Source organism: Caloenas nicobarica, chromosome 2, assembly GCF_036013445.1.
Source record: "Caloenas nicobarica isolate bCalNic1 chromosome 2, bCalNic1.hap1, whole genome shotgun sequence".
NCBI lineage: Eukaryota > Metazoa > Chordata > Aves > Columbiformes > Columbidae > Caloenas > Caloenas nicobarica.
The window spans coordinates 30109499-30132158 of NC_088246.1; the positions used below are offsets into that span (position 1 = coordinate 30109499).

The 22660-nt window shown below is 39.5% G+C and overlaps 1 protein-coding gene and 1 long non-coding RNA gene across 2 annotated transcripts in view; one reads left to right on the top strand and one right to left on the bottom strand.

Moving 5' to 3' along the window:
* Positions 1-7778, top strand: part of SCIN (scinderin) — a 50499-nt gene extending 42721 nt beyond the window's left edge. The window contains exons 11-16 of the mRNA XM_065627303.1: positions 467-637; positions 1140-1317; positions 1801-1922; positions 3649-3726; positions 4952-5012; positions 6166-7778. Coding sequence (XP_065483375.1) covers positions 467-637; positions 1140-1317; positions 1801-1922; positions 3649-3726; positions 4952-5012; positions 6166-6299 — 744 coding nt within the window. The 3' untranslated portion in view covers positions 6300-7778. The remainder of the gene's footprint in view (positions 1-466; positions 638-1139; positions 1318-1800; positions 1923-3648; positions 3727-4951; positions 5013-6165) is intronic.
* On the bottom strand, positions 478-22658 carry LOC135985503 (uncharacterized). Its single transcript, XR_010605791.1, has 3 exons — positions 22337-22658; positions 21148-21239; positions 478-832 (listed from the first exon to the last, which is right to left on the bottom strand). It is a non-coding gene; the product is annotated as an uncharacterized LOC135985503 (long non-coding RNA).
* Between the last annotated feature and the right edge of the window lie 2 nt (positions 22659-22660).

Here is a 22660-nt window from a genome sequence, read left to right on the forward strand (position 1 = left end):
AGATAGACTTATGCTCATCTTTTTCATCTTCTTGCAGATAAAACACACCCAGAATTAATGAAGAGGATGAATAACTGTTCTCTTCTGCTTAAATACAGGCACTGAAATTTCCAAGACTGTTTTTCAGGGAAATCAAGTCACTCTATAAAACTCTATGAAATGACAGTCCTTTTGAAAAAAGAGTAATTTTCTTGTTACAGTAGGTAGCAGCCATTTTAATCAGCTAAACATTATGTTAGAAGTTTGAATCTTGTCTTTGTGTCAGCATGATTGACAAAAAAATCTCACAAATGCTCTAACTTTAATGTGTCTGGAACTATATTTTTAGATCTTAGCTTACAACTTCTCATTCCTGCTAACATACTTAGCATTATTGGCCAACATCCCCTGTGGTATTCAACAAAGACCAAAAATAACTACCTGTGTGCTTTTGTTTATTTTATTGCATTTCTTTATGTATGTACAGATCCGAGTCAGCCAAGGCAAAGAGCCTGCACATTTACTGAGCTTGTTCAAAAACAAACCGCTTATTGTCTACAAGGATGGGACATCCAAGAAGGAAGGTCAGAAACCCGCTCCACCCACACGACTCTTCCAAATCCGCAGGAACCTGTCAGCCATTACTCGAATTGCTGAGGTAAGGACACTGCTAAGTAAACCAGTTATTCCCCATGGGAAATGGTATAGCTCACATGAGCCTCTCCAACTAATCTTCGTGGGTAGTCACTTCTGGTAGGAATGCAGAACTCCAAATCCATTGCTCTATGTGACCAACAAATCAAAGAGAATATGACGTAACTGGCTGGGACCAATCTACATCTTTCAGAAGAAACTGTAAGAAAACACATAGTGAACAGTCAGCTGACAAAGAATAGACAAGAAATCAGCAACCCTTATGAGACAGTCTTTCCTACTTTATGAGATAATCTTTCCTACTGCCAAACAGTCCTAAGTTTTGCCCTTCAAGTCAGTTCTGTCTCAAGTTCTTCTCTAATTTATATCAGTATAAATCTAGGGAAAAATCAAAGGAAAAAAGTATAGCTGATTAACATCTATCTACACATTTTATATAAACATGCATAATAGTGACCACATTATTTGAAAACATGGAGAATAAAACAATTTCTTTTTTGATCTAGGTTGATGTTGACGCAATGTCACTAAACTCTAATGATGTCTTTGTTCTGAAACTGCCAAACAACTCTGGCTACACCTGGGTAGGAAAAGGGGCAAATAAAGAAGAGGAACAAGGAGCTCAACACATTGCCAGCGTTCTTAAATGCCAGACCGCAAAGATTAATGAAGGCCAGGAACCCGGTCAGTATGAGGCCCGTGGTTGCTAACAGGCAGCTGAGAACACACTGCACTGCGTGGAGATACAGCCTAAATGGTTTTTGCAATCATATATATTTTGTAGGCAGAAGCATATGCTCAATCTCTGCCTTTGAAAATCCAACCTGACATTTATCACACAGATCTATCCAGAAATGGCTGATGCACCAGCAGTGTGATGCCCTGCAAGTCTGTAGGGCAGTAGCAGGAGCTGCAGAGGAATGTGGTCCGTCCTTTCTTTACCTTGAGTGCCTAGCAGGGGGGAAAGAAATAGCACATTGCTCTTTCTAGGTCTGCAAGTGATATTTTTATTGTTATTTTGACAAACTGCAGGAAGAACTGTAAGAAAATGCGCTCATCTTTGAGACAGCAAAAATACTGTTTGGGGATTCTTGAAAAAGTATCTAACAAGCTAAAACACCAAATGTTAAATTCACTGCTGAATAAATTATATATTGTGTATTTCAGAGGAATTCTGGAAAGGACTTGGAGGTAAAAAAAAATATCAGACTTCATCACAACTCTTGACAAAGGCTGAAGATCATCCCCCTCGCCTGTATGGTTGTTCTAATAAGACTGGTAGATTTATTGTGAGTATATGAGGGATACTTTCCTGTCTGTTTAATTATATAGTTTCTGGTTCATTTTGCCTTGGGAATCAGCAGACATGAAATTAATTTGGGGATCTGGCTTAGTTAGCTGTGCTTGGCAAGAGCTAGAGGGTTGACATTTGGTGCTTTAAATCAATCCAAATGCAAAGGACAGACAGAAGAGTTAATACTGCAGAAGTTTGCACGCAGAGCCTGCTCCAGCCTGGGACTAGAGGCTTGCAGATGCAAAAAGATAAGATGTTTGCCCAGTCAAACGCAATTGTGTTCTTGCAGGGCATCGCCAGATTGCTATTTTTTTGCTGAGAAAGTGCAGGTCAGTGCCTTGCATTGGATAGTGGTGGTGAGGAAAAGCAATGTCCCTTGCCAAGAATCGCTAGCAGTCTGAAATTTTCCATAGATTTAAGAGATGTAATTATGCCTCGAAGGTATTGGCCTGGGCTCAAGGAGGCAGGAAGACCTATTTCCTTTGCAGAAATACCCAGAGCTGTGTGCTCTGTGTTCAGCCTGTGATTCAGGCTTAATTACTTACCGTACTCCGGGAGGGCAATGCTGTGTCACTGTTTGGCAAGGATGCACTAGTTTTTAGGTAGGGGACATAGCTGGCTACCAGCTCTGCAATCTCCTTAAGGCACAGTCCATTCATTTGGAGAGGGATAAAACAAATAGGATCCTTTAATAAGGACTTTAAAATCTTATGAGAGTAGTAAACTGTATTCTTCTAACAAGCTTCTAAAACATTCCTGTGAAATACAGTAATAGAAACCAACCTTTCTATAATAGTCTGCTGAGAGCTATGTACGTGTTTGGTTTTTGTTTTAAATTCCCTCCAAATTCTGTGAAATCTCATCTTTCCTGTAGCATTTCTCTAGTAACAGAATCACCACCATTCGAGCTCACCAGAAGCAGTAGGTCAGATCATTATGACTTTCTGGCCACCATAACACAGGCTGGGGAAGAGGAATGTCTTTTGCACTATGTGCTTACTCCCCGTTCAAACACTCCTACGTGACCAAGCATAGCCAAACCCTTGACAGTCCTTTAAAAGTAGAGCGCTGACCAGTAGCCATGTTATTATCTCTCCTCCTTATACAGAACAACATTAAACTGCTTTTCTGTCTGCCTGAACATCCTTGGAAGGAGCAAGTGGTCTGCCTTTCCTCTGGGGACTAATCCTCAATGGCTTAGTCAACTTAATGTCCCATTGTCCAGTAACTGCAAAGCTTGCTTGGGCATGTATTTCATCACTGAGCTCACGCACCGCAAACCAAAGCAGTTTATTTTCCTTATTATTGAGCGTAAGCTGCATGAATATATCAGCTGTTAGCAGCTGATTGATTTAGTTTGTTTGGTACAAGGTGCTCTATGAAAATTTCCCTGTCCCCTTTTTCTGGCAGACCTCAGCCTCAACAATAGTCACAATTACACTGTAAACCTTGGCCTCTCCTGAGGATATCCTATCAATTCTGACAAACTAAGAGCTGATTTTATAGGACATGGAGTTATGTGATTTGTTTCCTTTCAGTGAAACACCCATGACACAGTTATCAAATCAGTTTAGGGCTTTACTCTTCAGGAGCAAAAAGAATTGCACACCAGCTTCTGGACTTATCCTTTAAAAAATAACTTTGGTCTGTGAAAAATTGGAATATCTTGATAAATCATTAAAAACCAAAAAAAACCCCACCAAACATAATATCCTTTTTAGATTGAGGAGGTCCCAGGAGAATTCACTCAGGATGATTTAGCTGAAGATGATGTCATGTTGCTGGATACTTGGGAGCAGGTAAGCTGTGTACTTGACCCCTGCTTTTTATGGAAGAGGTTTTGTTTTCTTTAAAGTATGCCAGAGAGAGCTATATTTTTTGAGCTATATGATGTGCTAGCGTGAATATACACAAATGAATTACAAGCTTAATGTGAGACAATGGCAGGCACTTCCCATTAAAACCCATGGGGGCTGTGAGAGTATAAGCCCTGTCAGTATTCTGAAAGGGTCTCAATAATGTTCTTGGCTTTATCACTAAAATTTATTCATTTAGAAAAATAAAGTTTTTGCGTAAAAATTATTCAGAAGCCAGAAAATCCATGTAGCAACAGCATCTACAAAAAGTGTTACTGGAGACGGGGACAGACACTAGATCCTTACACAGATTTCTTCAGAAGAACTAGGTGGAGGTGACAGAAACAATCTCTGTCATTTTCCCAGGTTCACTGAAAACATTGAGAGCTTTTTGGATAACAGGCAAACTTATTGTGGGTGTGGAGGGCACATCTGTTCCTCACAGCATGTTCTCTACCCTTCATCTCCCCTTGGAGGGAAAGCGGGAGGAGGGCACAGATCCCACACTTTATTTGTCTTATTCAGCCTAACCCTTAAGGAAAAAAAGGCTGAGGTTTTTGGAAATGAGAAGGAATGTCCAAGGTCCATGTGGGAAGGAGTGATTGGGGAAGGTGGGTGGAAGAGCTGGATGGAAAGTAAGCGGGACATACTCACTCAGGTAAGAAAGAAAGAAGTCCAGGACATGTAGCTGGTTTCCAAAAGGATCCTTGACAGAAAATAATAAAAAAACCAAAGATTGAGGCTCTGGCTGTTGGGTTATTCAGTGGGTTATCCAGCAATGACCCTGGGTAGCACTGATCACAGGGCACAAGCGTTGATGGGCATGCAGAGGTCAAACCAGAGACAGCTCCTGTTCAGTGCTTTTACCCGCACCTAAAGAGCAACTTCCTTGGCAAATTGTAAAAGGTATCTGTGGAAAAAGTAATTAGAGTTCCTTCCATCAGAGTGCATAAAGGTCTGGCCTTCTAGTGTCAAGAGAGCAGGGAGATTTCAGGGGATAGAACTACAGTCTCTTCACAAGGGTGTGTGAGAGCTCTGTATCTCTGCAGTATTTTCATAGTGTATATTCTTATATTCTTAGTGGAATCAACTATTTTGTACTTGACCTGCTGTACACAACTTCCTTGTCACAACATGGGAGATATATCTTTCTCTTCTCTCTTTGCAGGTTTTTGTCTGGATTGGGAAGGATGCTAATGAAACTGAGCGACAGGAATCCGTTAAATCTGGTGAATCAAATCAATTTGGCAGAATTCTGAGTGAAGTAGCATCAATATTGCTTAAAGAAGTGAAAAAGATGATGTAGAAGGAATCTAGTTACATTTATACCCTCCTTCCCTGAAAATAAGACAGGGTCTTATATTAATTTTTGCTCTAAAACTTATTACTTTTTTACATGTATAGTTGCCTGGACACTATTTAAATTGACTTTTTAATGAGCTTATTTTTGGAGTAGGGCTTATATTTCAAGCATCCTGAAAAATAGTGCTAGGGCTTATTTTTGGGGTAGGTCTTATTTTTGGGGAAGCGGGGTAGTGTTTAAAAGGGTTGCTGAGCCTATTAGGATTTAATCCTGGAGAAGATTATTTTTTCCTTTAGACGTGCTTTAAAACTCATTGTATCTTTCTTATCTGTAAGTTTATAAAGGGTAAAATTAATCAAGATAGCATTGCTAGGCTGCAGAGCTTTTTAAAGAATATATAGGAAAGCTCAATGAAAAGAAACTGCAAAGAGAGAGAATTTAAAAGGAGATACCTACTGAGCTGCACCCTACACTAATGAATATAGTCAAAGGAATGCCAACAAATCCTCAAGTCCTTACACTGCCACCCTTCACTGAATTAAATTTGGAGGAGGAAATTCCAATTGCAGAACAAATCAAGACAACTCACGTGGAGTGCACCTCCTTGAAAAAAGACTTGTCACCTCTGGTGTGATTTCAAGTAGCTGAGCCATTCTGACAAAGTTTGTGCTAAAAATGCTTGCAGATGTGCAGATAACCTAGCTGTGTTTCTGATGTGTACTGTTGTCATGTGGTGATGTCAAGGGAAACAATACTGGCTTTTACATAGGAAAAATGTGAATGAAGCTTGTGCCTCTGCACAACGTCAGCAAATTCTTTCTCCTGTTCAAGAGCCAAAACCAGCTGTACAGCAATGAACCGATCAGAGCAGCAATCTCTCTTTTAACCTCGTGGAGAATTCCTTCACTGGCAGCTTGGAGAAATCAGCAATTACCTGGTCATCTCATTGCCTTTGAAATAATCTAATTGAACACTGCATTATAGTAGCCTTGGGTTCTTTCACTGGGGCTTTTAATGTATTTTTAATACCGAAGGAATGAACTAATACATTACATGTTTTATTTCCTCTCTGTTTTTAGCCAAACGCTATATTGAAACAGATCCCTCTGGCAGAGATAAGGGGACCCCCATTGTCATCGTGAAGCAGGGACATGAACCCCCGACATTCACAGGCTGGTTCCTGGCTTGGGACGCCAACAAATGGAAGAACTGATCTATCCAAGGAGGCTTCAGCTTCAAGCCAAAGAATGATCAGAGCCCAGCTACTTTCTAGTATTTTTAAGCATAAGCTTATGCAACAGTATGATGCACGTGTTGTTACACTTTCCCAAGCTATGATGTATTTCTGCAAATAACCTAGACATTCTTAGCACTGGAAAGCATAAACAATAATTGTAAACTGGTCAAAAGGGGTGAGTGGGGCTTTTCATGTAGCAAATATGGAAAGTTCTACAAATACTTTGTTTAATCTATTGATTCTTCAAAGAGAAGCTGTGGATCAGTTTATTTTAATGTGCTAAAATGGGCCAAATTCTGCCTCGACTTCAAAATCTAAACTGATGCCACAGATATTCCATTAGATTAAGGTCAGCATAATATTGTGCAGAATTTGGCCTCATAAAGGACTAATTCTATATCTGTTGCAGGGGTAGGACTAGACATGATTTACTTACTAGGCCAAAATATTGCCAAACTCATGTAAAATTTCAGATGATGCCTGATCCAGAGTGGGAGCTGTGCCTTGCAGGAGGCAAATAAGGGATGGATATTTTGAGAAAGCTGCGCTTAACAAATTTGTCTTGTTAGAACGTGTATTTGAAGCTTTGGACTGAATGGCTGTAATAACATGAAACTGACAAAGGGTTTTTTTGAGGGACTGTCTAGCTCATTGTAATGAGTTTCTTTAGATTTATCTCTGTGAAGCACCTCCAGCTCCACCAGATCTTTTTAATCAAAGTTCTTAAACACATTGGAGTGCACTAGTGCTTTTAAGTGAAAGCAGAACAGCTTCAAAAATACGTACTCTGCCTTAACCAGATTGCACTTAAACCATACTTTGTCTCAGTTGCCTTAGTCAGCAGTACTCAGTTCTTTTCCAGTGTGTGGACTGCTCGCCTCATCAGGTGCAGGATGTGTTTCTACTAGTTTTCTAAGCAGCTTTTAGTCAAATATCAAGTACAGCAAGCACAAGGAAACCCCTTGTTTCAGTAGCATTCCATGTCCTGGGAATTTGGAGTGTGAGTATGCATCATAGAATATGTCTCTCAGACACAGGTATTTGGGCTTTTTTTGTTCTAGTGATTTTAAGAGTACATTTTCTAAGTGTTTTTTAATTGGTAATTTAGCTAGAAAAGTGTGTGTAAGGACTGCTTCAAATTTTTAGCACTGCTTTGATCACTTATCCTATAATGCTTGTTTTAAACAACCTTTTGTACAGCCATACATCATTTAAATACGGCTTTTTAATGAAGGCATTTGGATATTTTTATTCTTATAAGTTAGGTTGGAAAGTGAAATTTTGGACATTTTTGTATTTTTTTAACATGATCGTGATTTTGAATCTGGGTAATACAAAAGTGTGTATTTAGTCTAAGCATATAGTCAATATTAATGACAAAATAATTGTGAACCTAAGAGATTAATTATAGGAGTTTTGTATCTTTAAACATTTGTTTAAATCTCTGCTAATATAGCTGGGCTGTATTTGAATGTAACTTAGTTTCAAATAAAATTACAAAAAACCAGTATTCTACATCTTCCTCTCTGACATCTTGTTGCTCAGTGCTTCCACTGATATCTAGCAAAATTTCCTAAAAATCCCAGTAGGCACCTTCCCTTTTAGATGGACAATACCATGAGAAGTTATTTTACATCAGTGACATTTTACCCAATGGAGAGTTAACTCTTCCCAACAACTTGAAGGTTACAAAACTAAGTGAAAATCAAAGATAGCTTGTGATTTCATCTTTAAGAAAAACTACCAGAGTTGTTATAAAACTCTTTGGCTTTGTAGCTTTCTGCTTGCAAAAATGATTGACTATAGAAATGACAATTTTATAAGATAGGAGGAAATAGGTGTGTGTTTGTTTTTAAAAGATAGGTCTTGCTTTTTATTTGTGAGAGTAGATAAGGAGATGTCCTTCTCCTGCTGGGAGGAGACCAGACAAAGACCTCTTCAGTTCCTCAGCAACTGCACTCCGTGCAGCCTCTGAGCAGCCTGTAATTATGTGATGGTTGTCTTTGACACATTTATATGATCCTTCTCATTTTTTAAAAATAACAGTTATAGTAGTTTCTTAACCAATGATTAGACAAGATTCGCCCTCCTTGTACCAAAACATCTTCTGGAATGCTGAGGGCTCTGACCTGGCACAGTCTGCCAGCATATTCTGCAACACTGTGAAAGCCTCTTTTCAGTCCCCTCGCACAAGACAGAGGAGCTTTTGTGGTCTCCTGGCCTGGGCATTTGGGTTTACAATACATTGTTCTGGCACATTGATGACTGACGTTGAGAAGAGCATTGAGAGCTCATAACAGCACAGTGTTCCCAACTGGGCTTTAAGCACAACAGCTGCTGGCAACATTGTTCTTGGGTTTACTTGCTAGTGAGGAAGTTTATTTTTCATACATATATGTGTAGTGCACACAAAGATGCATTTATTTCTCTTGCTCTCTGAAGAAGAGAGGAAGGGAGGGCAGACAGGATGGACTATGAGTGCTTGAAAATACTAAAGATTAAGCTGTTTTCAAGAAAATATTTAAGCACATAACTTTATGAATACACATAGCAAATCCATTTGTCCTGTTTTCAGAATAAAGAGAAAAAAATGGTGCAGATGTACACAGTAGAGTCAAGTTCAGTCAAGAATAAGCTATATCTTGCACTATTATCACACAGTAATAGTATGTTCACTCTATTTGTAATGGCAAAATTAGACCCTGAATTAGCAATTTCATTATGCTACCAGACAGCAAGTGCTCATGTGTTCTATTGGTTGTAAATATAGCATCATTTTTCATCTTTGTTTTATAGAATTCCATTGCAACAGAAATATGTTAGGAATCCTTAGAGCCAACAAGTCGTCATAATATAATACTATACAGTATGGCTAGTTTATGTAAAATAGCATAATCTTAGAATATACCTATGGATTGTACACAGGAGAGGAGCCAGCCTCTGAATTACTGCTCTAAATATCCATTTTGACCACAGCATCAGATCTGCTGTAAATGATTATGTTAAATGTAGCTAAATGCAATTAAACAGTTTGATCTCTTGCCAGTTCAGACTCACATCGCCTTCACCTACACCAAGAAAATGATAAAGATGGTAAATAGTGGGGTTGTGGTACTATCCCTCATCAAAGAATCATACGGAAAAATATTTTGCTGATTGGACTACAGCAGGAAGTGCTCTCAGACATCTCTGCAGGCTACAGGAACACTTTGTGCTATAAACTTTGCAATCTTCTTGTAGCGTTCATTTTTTACTAGATCTAAAAAGGCTAAATAAAAAATAAATTAAAAAAAAAAAAAAAGTCAAAACAAGCCTATTATTTCCCAGGGACTGAAGTTGCTCTTCAGAGTCCACTTCTTCATAGGAAAGATTGAAAAAAAATCTTCAAACTTTGCTTTAGAATACAATTGCTTTCTCAGCATCCCACTGAAGTTGTGCCTCTATGGCTTAATTGAGCCGAGTGTAAGTACATAGCACAAGAAAAATATTATCTCATAAAACTACATTTAGATAATACTTTAATGTACTGACTTTCCAAATCCTTGCTTTTTCTTTTTTAAAGACAGTAATTTTGTCTTCAGATAAAGAAATAGTATTCTTTTCCCTTCTTATGGCTGGGACTTTTGCTGCTAAAATCAAAGGAACTTCTGATTTCATTGCAAACACAATCAGATCTTTAATCCACTACACGTCCTTAATGTCTCATTATATTCTCTCTAGACTGACCTAAAGTTTCTTTGACCTCCTCTGATTATTAACACATTACCTTATGCTAAAAATCAATAAACAACACTCACTGCAATTAAAGCTTCCAAGGTGCAAGAGGGAGAAGGGCAGACCAATGGGAATTGGGAGGCCCACCATGCCACAAAATTAATCCATGACTGTTCTGGCCCTTCTCTGCACGTCATTTTACTCTTGACAGCTTATTTGCATTACAGGAAAAAAAAAGAAAAAAGAGAAAAAAAGAAAAAAAGAAAATCTGTCCCTACAGAACATGTAAGCCAATTTTTATTTTTCTTCTAAATAATAGCAAACTGAGTTATTCCAGCGGAGCAGACAGAAGGGGAGTCTTTACCAAGCTTCTTCCTAAATGCATCCACGCTTCCGTCCTGCAAGTGCTCTCTCCTCAAAAGGAGCATACTGAGATCCACAAGATTATACCTTTTACCACCACATTTAATTTGTCAGCAGCGAAATGTGAGCCTCCTCACAAACTAAATGAAAACATCACGTGAAAACATTAATTTTCGTTGCTTGGTAGAGACTGCAGATTGTTTGCTCAGAAAATCACTTGGGTGGGGGCAAGTAGGGCCAGTGAAGGTATGTGCAGTGTTTCTTTGGAAATGTGTGGGGAAACCAAGCAGCGAGGCTGAGACAGTCTGAATGGTCTCCCACCGCAAGGCCCAGAGATGGGCACATTTGCTTCAGCAGCAGCAATGCTTTGATTATTCTAACAAAGCCTCTTGCCCAGTGCTACAAGAGCACAGCTCTCCCTGCTGCTCTTTAACAGACTTCACAGAGGTGACTCAGGGTGATTTCACAGCGGTTGGCATATTGACATCAAGGCTAAATGCAAGCAGGTGATTTTAACATCCTTTACCTGACAGTTCACCGTGCTTTGTGTTGTCTGATGCCCTTCCTACAGAAGAACCAGCTACAGCAACAATTCTCAGTAAAACAGACCATTGCCAGGAGGAACCTAAGACAAATTTCACTCTGAGCTTAGATTTTTACAGAAGTGGCTCAGAAAGGTCATGGGTTTCCTGTAACAGGCATGGCAGCACAGCGGTGTCCCCGTTCAACCAGCTGAGTGGAGCTGGAGTTACCTCTGTTGGTGCCAAAGACTGCTGTCCTTCCCACCACCAGCCTGCTCCTCTTCTAGTGCACTTGGGCAAGAAGTTAGTTGTTGTAGCTGGGATAAGAGACAGGAGTGGCAGTGAATGTCTTACCAGCAAGGACAACAGGTGAGAACCTCACCCTAACAACTTCCTACTTTCTTGCTAGATAGTCCCAGTTGACAGTGGATATCTCAAACACCTTCTGCTGCCAGACTCTGTCCCACCCCAGTATTCACAGATGCACTCCAGCATCCACTAACTAAATATCTCATGTGTGAATTCCCAAAGCTCAAAGCGATTGTTTTTAAGATTGTGTGAGGAAAGGTGATGGAAACTTGTCCTGTATTTAAGGCAGCAAACAAGGACTCTGGTAGCCCGTGTTTCCCGTGGTCTGTGCATCCTTGTGTAACCCAATGTAAATCACTGAATTTCGGTGCTTCTGTTCTCCAGCTATGAATCCAGGATTTCTTCCATCCTTTCCCTGTTTATTTAAGCTGTGCTGCCTTTTACCGTGTATTTTTACAGTGCTTGACTTAGTGAAGTCCCTTCTGAACCCTGTCATCTTGCAGGCACTGCTCATAATGCAGACAGCTGCCACAGTTACTACTGCCAAGATGCATAGACTTGCCCAGAGCAAGATTAGACAATGAGACTTCCTGAAGCATGGGTGCAGCTTCACTAATGGTGGCGTTGGGGCAGCAGAGAAAGGGCAGGATACAGCTCAGCTGACAAGCAAAGCTTTTACAATATAACACAATATGAATAAAAATAATTCCCCCCAGCAGTGCAGTTCAGGGTTGCTTTGCCAGAGAACTCCATAAGCTGCAACTGTAGGTGCATCTGCATCAGGTCCATATAGATTCCTCTCCAGATCAGGAGCAGCTGTTCTGGGGATAGGAAGTATGAGAGGAAGACAATGCTTCACTGTGTATACAAAGGAGTAACAAAATCCTCAGGTGCCTCTTTACTTTGACCTGGAGAGTGAGAACATTTGCTTTTAAAAAGTTTATCAACTTGTTTGATCTCTCGTGTCTGTAAATATTGCTGCTGCTGTTGTTACAGACACAGGGCCCCTCTGCAGTATGGCTCATTTTGTTTCTGGCAAGTGGTATTTTCTGGGTGATTCAAGGACTGTGGCTGTTGATAATTTATTGGATTTTTCTTCTTTCATTACTGAATTATGCTGGGTAACAGACATCTATTGACATGGCTCCACTTCAGAGGCTGAGCATGAGGAGTCCTGTCCACAGTAATATGAACTGAGAGGACCAAAAAGTGCCTGCTGACTACAGATGGAAGGATGAAGATAGCTGCCAAATATCTCGATCATTTTGAGGCTTTGGTTTTGCATTTTAATGGCATCTCCCCTCCTGAAATATCTGCTGGCTGCTGCTATTGGTTTCACATAAAAGGAAGAATTTCCTAGTTCTGTAAGAGTGAAAGCTTGGAGTTAGGGACTCCGTGGTAACTGAAAATGGCTATCGTTTTATCTCAACTTCAAATTATTGCAGGTCTGAAAAACACAGAAAGGTGTATATACTTTATGTGCTAGACTGCTGGACCTTTGATCAATCCTCAGCAAGGACTCAAAGATCAGTGATGTGAAGGGAGTGCAGTGGTGCTCACCTAAAAAACCCTCTGTCTGGAGTTGTGCTGAGATGAAAGACCATGCAAATGTCAGTGTCCCGAAACAACAGGGCTGGGCTCTGAAGGGAGACGCAGCAGGTAGGATCTCTAAGACTCAGTAACACGCTTTCGCAGAATGAGCTACGGTTTCAGAGGAGGAAGGGGTGGAACCATTTGTCCTCTTTAAAGCTTTCTGATGCTTCCTTTGAAGATTCAGATTGGGGTTGCATATACTCAGGAGCACTACGCATCATATATCTATGATATTACCTGCCATATGAAATCCAGACTTAAAAGCATGAAAAATTCCCTAAATAGTCCCTTTCTGCTCACAGTATGTCCATGCTTATTTTTTCCTTACATAAAGAGGTTTTTTTGTTTTATTTTCCTTTTATATCCCAGCAGTAGAGAGGCCTTGAATGGAGTAAGTAAATTGGAAAAAAATAATATTATGTTGATAGTATCCTGCTTCTGCTTCCTAAAGTCCTGCCTAGACTCTTCCTTAATGTTCTTTCCACGTCCTGTCCTGGCAGCGGTGTAGAAGGCCTTCAAAGACAGGTGAAAACTGCAAAGCTTACCCTTGCAGCACTCGGAACTACTGGCTCTTGCAGTATTGTCTCCATTCACTAGAGTTAAGTGACGTGATTAAAATCTCAGATAAACAATCTGTTCCTGCCTTAAGTTTGTTTATCTGCCTTCATTACTTTGTTTAAAGCCTGCTATGTGGTGTGGCCATGGGAGCCAGAACAGGGGAGACCTATATTCTGATAAAAAGCTGTGATGTCAACATAAGGCTTAAAAATGTACGTATTTAAAAATTAATACTTTGGCAGGTTTTTACATAAGTAGAGTTCACAACTCTAGTGGCAACAGCTGTTAGGTACTACATTCTCTAAAAGACTTCTACTCTCTTTCAGTGTTATGAAACTGCAACGTATAAAGTGGTTTGTTTGAATCACATTCTCTGTGAGATTAAAGCAAAAATGATTTTGCAGAGACAGCTTTTATAAGATCTTCAAAGTGAGTTTACTGTTGTTTCCATCCAAGAACTGAAACCTAGGAGTGTGAAAGAAAACTTTCTGCCTAGGACAGTCGTGATCAGCTTTCAAATGGATTTTTAATTGACTTAGTTTTTAAATTTTAGCAAACAGTAGGCCCAATCTTGCATTCATTGAAATAGCTATGAGATTTACTGTTAACTTAAAAAGAAGACATGGTGGGCTGATAAGACTAAAATTCTAGACTATAGCTGAGCAAAGAGCTGAAATTGCTGATCCCCGCCCACATAATGTTTATCTTCCCTGAAACCTTGCTCTTTCATCCTTCCTCCTTTTTTTACCTAACCATAATACAAGCTTGTAGGCTCTCTAGGATAAGGGTTGGTTTTCCTTTTGCTGTGTTCATATAGCACACAATAGCATGCTCAGGTTTCTCACTGAAACTCCTAACTATTGTGACCGAGAATAATTACATTTTTTTGCTGAAGTTTTAGAAACTGCGACAAATACCCGGTACTACACCAGGATCAGATGCCCACTGTGTGTCCAGGTAAGAGACCGAAAGCCTCCCGCAACAGTTCAGGCTGGCTGGTGAAACTGTCCATTGTGCTGGGGGAAAGAACTCATCTGGTTGCACTGAAACTTTGCAGTTCTTATCACCTGCAGCCAAACAACTCTGTTCAGGCTTGAGAGAAACCCAATCTAGAATGCCTAGCTTTGGTTAATATTCCGCTGACTAAAGTCTCCTTTTAATACTAGAAATCAAAGCAAGGGAGTATTTGCTCTTTCCACTCCCTCCTGTAAAGCTGATTTTTAACACCTTTATGTTCTAAATCAGAATTTAATGTATTGCTCAAACTGCAAACACATCATGGTTTGTGTGTGCTATACCTTGGAGGGCTGTTGGCTTGCAAAAGGGGAAAATGCAAATATAAGAAGTCTTAGTTCAAAACTCTTAGTCCCCAGTAAATCTGCAAATGAAAAGCCAGTCAGAAGTCTGTCCTTCCTTGCAAGCAATGAATTAGGCCACGTATCATTCTGAGTGCAAAACGACATTTATTTCGCTGGGCCAGATCAAGTATTTTCCTCTGTGCACTTCAGATGCCTAATGACCAAAAGACAGACTAAAAGATCTGTCCAGTGACACAGTTTTTGTAAACTCCTCATAAATGCCTCACAACCATAGCACTAAAATGATGTGACTGGGAAAGACTTCTGGTAGGAAGCAGAGCAAGCACGATGGCGGATGAGACTAGTGGTCTGCACAGAAGCTCAGTGAATGCTTTCAGTTTTCTATGGTTTTCTATGGTGTTTATCTTCAGCAACATTGTTAATCTATTAATCACCTCATTAAAGAAATTACAACTACACCTGAGCTCAGTTGTCTGACTAAAATTCATAATAAATTGTTCTCTTCTTTAAAAAAACCTCCCCCATGTCCTAGTATCTAAGTAGCCAGCAGGTCTTTCTTTTACTCATCTGAGATGCTTTCGGAAAGCCAAAGAGTAGCTATATCCCCTACATATTTGTTCTGTAAGTGACCAGGAGCTAAAAGGAGCACTCACAAGCTCCTATTGTTAGGAGCACTGATAAATCACAGAACAGCGGTTGGAAAACATGAAACAAATTGTTTGTGCTCTATTTCCTTGTCTCAGTAGGGACTTCTACTAGCTGCTGCCTCTGATCACCACGCTCAAGGAGCTGTGACATTATTGCTGTACTATCTACAACATCATACACTGAAGGAGACTTGAGATTCTTCACAGCCCTCCTGGGAGTTTAGGCATATTCCCCATAAAATTTTATTTCCATACACTGTTATCTCTGTGAAGTCTTTTTCTATTGCTGCTATGCCTTTTTTAGGAGAGATGAGCAATTGAATTTCCTCTTGAAGGTGTGCATTTAACTTGATTGACACAAAGTTTCTACAGATCAACAGCCTCATCATTTTTACAGCAGACCCTGTATATTGGATGGCATCTTCACTCAGATGTTGCCAAAAGGGTCAGAACAGATCCAAGAGCCAGGTGCACACACACCACACAGACATGCTCCGGTCTCCCCAAATTAGTGGAGCTGCAGCACTTTATCTTTTGTGACTGTCTTTGAAATTCTCTCATAGCAGGTTTCTGCACACTGTACTCGTAATTTAAGCACTTCATTAACTGTAGTCCTACTCTGTGAAGGAAGCACTATATGCTTCGTCCTTGTCCTTGCACTTCCTTGTAGATAAATGCAGTACCTGAAGGACAAAACATAGCTTTTAAATAAGTAAGCGTTGCAAGTGGATGGATTATTATGAAATAACTGGCTTAAATGAATGTTTCATCCCACACCTAGAAGTCTCAGTCAAGACTTGCATCTCTGTTTTCACTGCAGTCAAACCACTGAGATACAAATTCATCAAAAAATAAGCCTTCATAGTTCTGATGTTCAAGGTCTGTTTGTTTATTGAATCTTTTATAATTCCAGCAAATCTCAGCATTCTTATAAATGTTAAATACTTATACAATATTTAGAAAGTTCTTTAGAAAGGCAAATATGTATTTGTACTGTTCTTCATCATTGCTCTGTGCTAGCAATATTGCAAAGCAAACAGCACTATCGGATATGCTGCTATTATTTCCATTATTATTCTGGAATGGGGAAAACACTTTCACATATTAAATGTAGCTATGCAGGGACAAAATAAAACAGATGCTGCTCTTGTATTTGAAATTGTAGTACTTTTAATCTACTTGCAAACTGCTTCAATTGTATTAAAGTGATATATTTTAAAATGTTGCAACCCTCTTCAAAGGAAGGATTGTGAGGAGATGGTAGCTGATATTGAAATCTCAGTTTAATAGAATTTTAAACGATCTAGAATAACTCTGGCATACCAAAAAAAATCCTAAAGTGCCCATGGCTTTTCTGGGGGAAAAACACTGGGGAAAAAACATAGTGCTTGGAACCAGTGCTGTAAGGCCTTCCATCTGCAACCATTCTCTGATTCTGTGATTTTCCAATAGTAGCACAGAATAGCCCAGCATTCTCAGCAAAAAAGCGTGTTTGACTCAAGTCAGTGGTTCTAGAAAAAAACAAAAATGGTGTCACAAACACGGGGTAGGGGGGTAAAGGGTGGGGAACCTGCTGCTGTGGTGAACAGAAGTACAGCTGTCTTACATCAGTATAAAACCTTTAAAAAAAATATGCAAGCCAAGGCTGTAAAGCTTGTATTTAGTATTGCACATTGAACATTTTTTAATTTCTCAGGGTGCGGAAGTCTTTCCTCACATACTGAATGATTAAGGTAGGAGGTATTTTTTTGATTAAAGAAACTTTTTTTTTTTTTCAGTGCCAGCTGCTTAGAGAAGTAGGGGTAAGGAGACTGGAAACTGGAAATACCTGCAATAATAATGCCGCCTCCTACTCTTAAAACTGCCCCATAACTAGTTGTACGTCTGGGTTTGGATTTTGTGACTACAAACTTCCTATCATATGAAGACCAGATCTGTGCTTAACCTTTATTAATTACATGCTGCTATTAAATGAACACTCAGTATGGTAAAGATTTTTGTGATACATCCTTACACACAGATGATGTTGGGGACATGAGCCATTCTGTGGTTCCATCAGACCCCAGGAAGAAGGTGTGCGGCTCACACAGCCACACACGTGGAAAGCAGCCAGAGTTTCCCTGTGCTCTGCAAACTGGGAGTCGCTGCTGCCACAGCCAGCCTGCCAGAGGACGAAACAACTCGAATTCACACACCCTGGCAGGTGGAGATTATAATTTTAGTCACCCTGAGACACCACTTGCTCACTGCAAGTAAGAAAATTTATGAGCTCGTACCATTTTTTTCAGCTAGCGCACCTAAGCAGCATTGAAGATGCAACTCAGTGTGACTGTCAGTACCAGAGAACAGGGCTTTTTGTTTGTTAGCCTGCTATATGGCATGATGTTTATTTATGAAAAAGAAAGCAGTAAAATGTAAATGTTAGACTTCACATGAAGGTATGTATAAAATGAGGGTAGGTTTAATTAACTAGTCTAATCAGTGCTAACTGGAGAGTGTAACACACAGCGACTCCGTCTCCTACTGCTCTAAGCTTTGTTATTTATTGTGAGGAAATTATTAAATTTTCTACTACTGACTACTTTTTAATAATCAAAGCAAAATAATTCATAGAGCATCTAAGTTATCACAAAAGAATTCAGCAGACGAAGCACAGATGATAAAAGGCTGCTTTGTGCAAAAACATTTTGTATGTCAGTTTAAGAGACAGTTGTAAGAGCAAAACTTCATGTGTTGCAATTTGTCAGCGATTTCATTGTTACTGCTTATTTTCAAGCGCATTCTCAAAATCCATGGGGAAACTGCTGTAATATTTTATGAAGGAACTTGATTTTCTTTCAGAACCATGTAACAATCTCAAAGCAGTACTACTTTAGCTCTAATCTTAGATCTAGGGTATAGCTGAAGAGGAGGAACTTCAATTTTTGAACGTACAACCAAGTTACAATTGGTTATTGTAATAATAATACTTATTATTATTACACATAAATTAATACATGTTATCCTTGCCTAGGTCTGCCACGTCACTGTACTGAAACTTATTTTCTCTTTCATACACGTTGAGAAATCTGCTCAGTTTCCACATGGAGCAGCAAGAACTGGTGATGCCAGGTCACTAACATGTCTCTCTCATGAAGACAGAGGTGCTGAGATCCCATCATTATACGCCAGCTACAGGCAGCACATTGTATGATAATATTATATAGTAATATGAATCCAGGTATAATAACATGATATAATAATTATATAATTATACATGATTGATATATAATAATTATACAGTTATACTATATAATTGTAATACTATTGTACAATAGTATTAATACAGGTGCATTGCCCTTGCAATTTCATTCTCTTTATGACTTCATTCCTTCGTGTTTTACAACCAATTCAGCAAGATAATGCAGCTGGTTTCTTCCTCTTCCTCCTTCTGCATTTGCTTGTATTTGCTTCTGTCCTTTATTGTTCTGTAGTTCTCCCCATGTCCCTCTGCATCTGCAGTATGTGGGATCTGGGCAATTTGTCTAATGTTTCACTTTTCATTTGATTTGCATGCTAGTCACAACACATAGTGTTATTTAAAAATAACCGCTAAGGTGATTAGCTATTGAACTGGATAATAAATGTCATTAGCCTGTTCTACAGAATGATGGTATTTAATCAAAACAAGGAATATTGTGCTTCTCTGGCAAAGGAAATTCGAGCTCATAGACTTCGGAAAGAATTTTTCTGCTGTGTCACTAGATTTGCTTGTATAACAGCCACATCTACCTGAATGGAATTTGTGTGTGAAGTGACCAGCACTAAGTGAAAACTCTGACTTAATGTCTTGCTACAGTGAACTGTCATAAACTGCTACCTTCTAATTTCCAGGAATTAGTTCTCGTGAAGTACACACACACCCTTGCAAGTAGACATTTGATGATCCTTTGCATTTTTGTTGTTATCTGGGCATTGTGAGACAGCTCCTGCAGTGCGTGAGGTCATGTGCATTAAACGGTAATTTCTCTGCTGGGTAATAATACTAAAAATTCCAAGAATCTTCTCTTTACACTTTATGGTGATTCTCTCTTGGCAATATTTCAACCAGTTTCATGGTCCATATCCCTAACAAGGACTTAGTTTCAGAGGCAGTTCATAGCTGCAGTGTAGGAGGCCTGGCCCTCCTAAAAAAAAAAAAAAAAAAAAAAAACAACTCTATTTTACCATAGTGAAGGTACTGCTTCTTTTTCTTGAAACACAAAGGTTTGTCCCAGGCCACCTCTTCTGTGTGGAAAATACACATAGGCTATATGTATGAAACATATGTAGAAAATAATACATTGCCATTTACCCTAGTAAGTTGGTATCAGAGAAAAGGGAGAAGATTTTTGGCCCAGAGAAGCTGAAGTTGCAGTTGTTTTCATGAGCTAAGGAATGCTGAGCCAGAAAGAACTCAGAGCCTAGACAAGTTAGGTAGGACTTGAGAAGTGAAAATGTGAATGACCCCAACACAGAAATTAGGCAGGTCCTTATCTTGCATTAGGAAGTCCACACATGGCCCAAGCCTTTTTCTTTTGTTTCCTAATATATGTATCTTGTAGTTATTTTCACCTGCCATCTAATAACAGCCCACTCCCCTCATTTAGCTACATACTTGCAAAGAAAGTAAGTATATATCTTGCTGCTGTACACCTCCTTCAATCAAGACTTCTATAGGATAATCAAAGACTTGCTTCACCCTTACCTTCAATTACCAGAAGTTGAATGTGTCAGCTTTCTTACACGCCCACTAATTTAGATACTATTACTCCCTTCATAACACCTGGAACACCTGCTTTGTCCACACGTTTGACTTCTAAAGTAGCATGAAGTGCACGGGAGGAGTTGAAAAACTTGGATTGCTATTTAACAGCTGTTTTGCAGAAATGCCTACAGGCATTAATTAAGACCAAGGTGCTAAACACTAAGGAGACTTACAATGAAAAATAGACCCTGCCCCAGAGAGTTCAGAATTCACTTTACAGCAAGTTACAACAGGTGGATGTGATAAATTAACTGAAGGCAAGAGAAAGGAACAATCTAATTCTCCAAGCATTTTCTGGACACTGGATCATTTTCATGTATATATTTATAAATACAGATATGGACGTTTTGCTGAAGATGTTAATTCCTCTCCAATCTTAAAATGACCTAATGTCATAAAATTCTTCTTCCAAAGAAACACATAATCTATGAGATTCCTTCTCCATCTATTGTGTTCGATATGCTATATGCTAGAAAATCACCAGTTCTGTATCCCTCCCTTTTCAAGGACACCAAAATTTGGGTTTTCAGCAGAGCAAGAGATAGAGGCAATCTTTCTGCATTTTATGTTTAAAATTAAAATACCTCAAATAAAAGTAGGAGCTGACCCATATCTCTCCTTGTGGAATTAATTGTAAAATATATCATTATAAAGCTGTGTTGAAGTGTGAACAGATCTTGGTAACAATCAGACAGTAAAGTTAAGAAGACTGTAATATCTAATAGGGTTATTTTTCCATTAAAATAGAGAATACATAATTTTGTAGGTGGAGATAAAGGTCAATTTGATTTATTTCGGCTTGTCAAGTTTTATGAATAAATCTATTATCTCTAATAATAATCCTTAACGAGGTGTTTCTATCTGGTTTCCACCAATTTTACTCAAAACCATCCACGAAATAATTAAGGTATACTTTTACTGTCACTATAAATGCTTTTCTATTACACTGTATGCTGTGCAGTTCTTTATGCTGTGCAAAAGTGGTGTAACATACTGTTAAACCAGGAAACTTACTAGGCCTTAAGGAAAGTAAATTGCCCCCACTTTTCCATAGATGTAAAATCACTTTCCAACACAAACAGGCCACTTCCTCCAAAGAGAGTCATCTGCAAGATCAGGACATAAATAACTAACAAAGATAAAAGCAGTGAAACATTAACCTCAGATGTAAGCAAATGGGAATTCTGCTACTTTTAGTAGGACTATAATGGGTATCTTAAAACTTAAAAAAAAATGAAACCTTGCCTACAGCTCACTGTGAAATTTTTGTTGCCATACAATGTCCTTTTCCTATTAAATTACTTTTTTTATACATCATAATACTTTGTGATTTAAAATATAAAGTTCAATCCTTTTAAAGGAAAGTGACATCAAGAAGTTTGAAAGTCTTCTAGAAAAAAGGCAAGGTTAATATTGAAAATGCCACATTTTCTCTTTTACTGGAGCCCAGCTGGTTAACAACTTGGATTACTGTGGTACAAAAGAGGAAAACATACACTTGGAACAGCAGACTTCAGTAGCACAAAAGCTTTAGCTGGCAGTTAAAGATATGCTTTTATCAAAAATATTAATTAATTGATTTATCTAAGGTTTATAGATGGAAGACTTCTCTAGTATGCTCTGAAGTCAGCATATCTTTTTGTGTGTGATTGGTGTTTTACACTAAACTGGTGTACATCATACACAGGCAGAAGTAACCACCTACATTGCCACAACCTGAAAAAATTACAAACACAGCAAGTGAAAAGAGCCAGGGGAAAGAACTGAATGAAAGAAAATGTCTGACATAAAGTACTTCTCCAGGCCTTCTCTAAAACCTGCTAGCACCTGTATGCTCTGGAAACAGGAACATATGAAAATGTCTTACTAAATACCAGTAATTAGTTCTGACTTTGAAAGACTTCACTACTCAAAACAGGCTTAGATAGTAAGATTTAGAATTACTTAACACATCCTTGTGCTGCGAGAAACTTTCCTTCTAACTAAGCTAGGTGATGTTTACATTCAGACTTGAGCACTGCTGCCACCTCTACATGCCAGGTGTCTACAGGACGATTTCATCCACCCAGTTATTCTCAGCTTCTCCTAGACTGTTTGTCTCCTGTTCCACGGGGACAAGAAAAAGACAAGAGTACGGCACTAACATACAGCCGGGCTTTAGACCACTCAGATTTATGCAGTATCAGCAAGAAATCCCGCTCACAGGACTCCCCTCCCCTCTAACTTCGCCCCTCAGTGTCTGTAGAGGTCCCGGGGGTGGGGGCGGGGCAGCCAACCAGGTTTACCACAGCTGAGGCACGACGGCGGCCTAAAGCCCGGAATACTTGCTGCGTCACGCCAACAGCTCAGGAGCTGTACGGCAACTTATTGAGGCTCCGACCGCACTGCAGCCTCCCTGGGCACCGCTCTTCACCCGCGCCTCCCCAGAGCCGCTCCGCGGGCGGCAGGGGAACTAGGAGCCCCCGCGGCCCGCCCGCGTCTCCTCAGCGCCGCGAACCCGCGGAGCGAGCGGCGGGTGCGGCCCCGC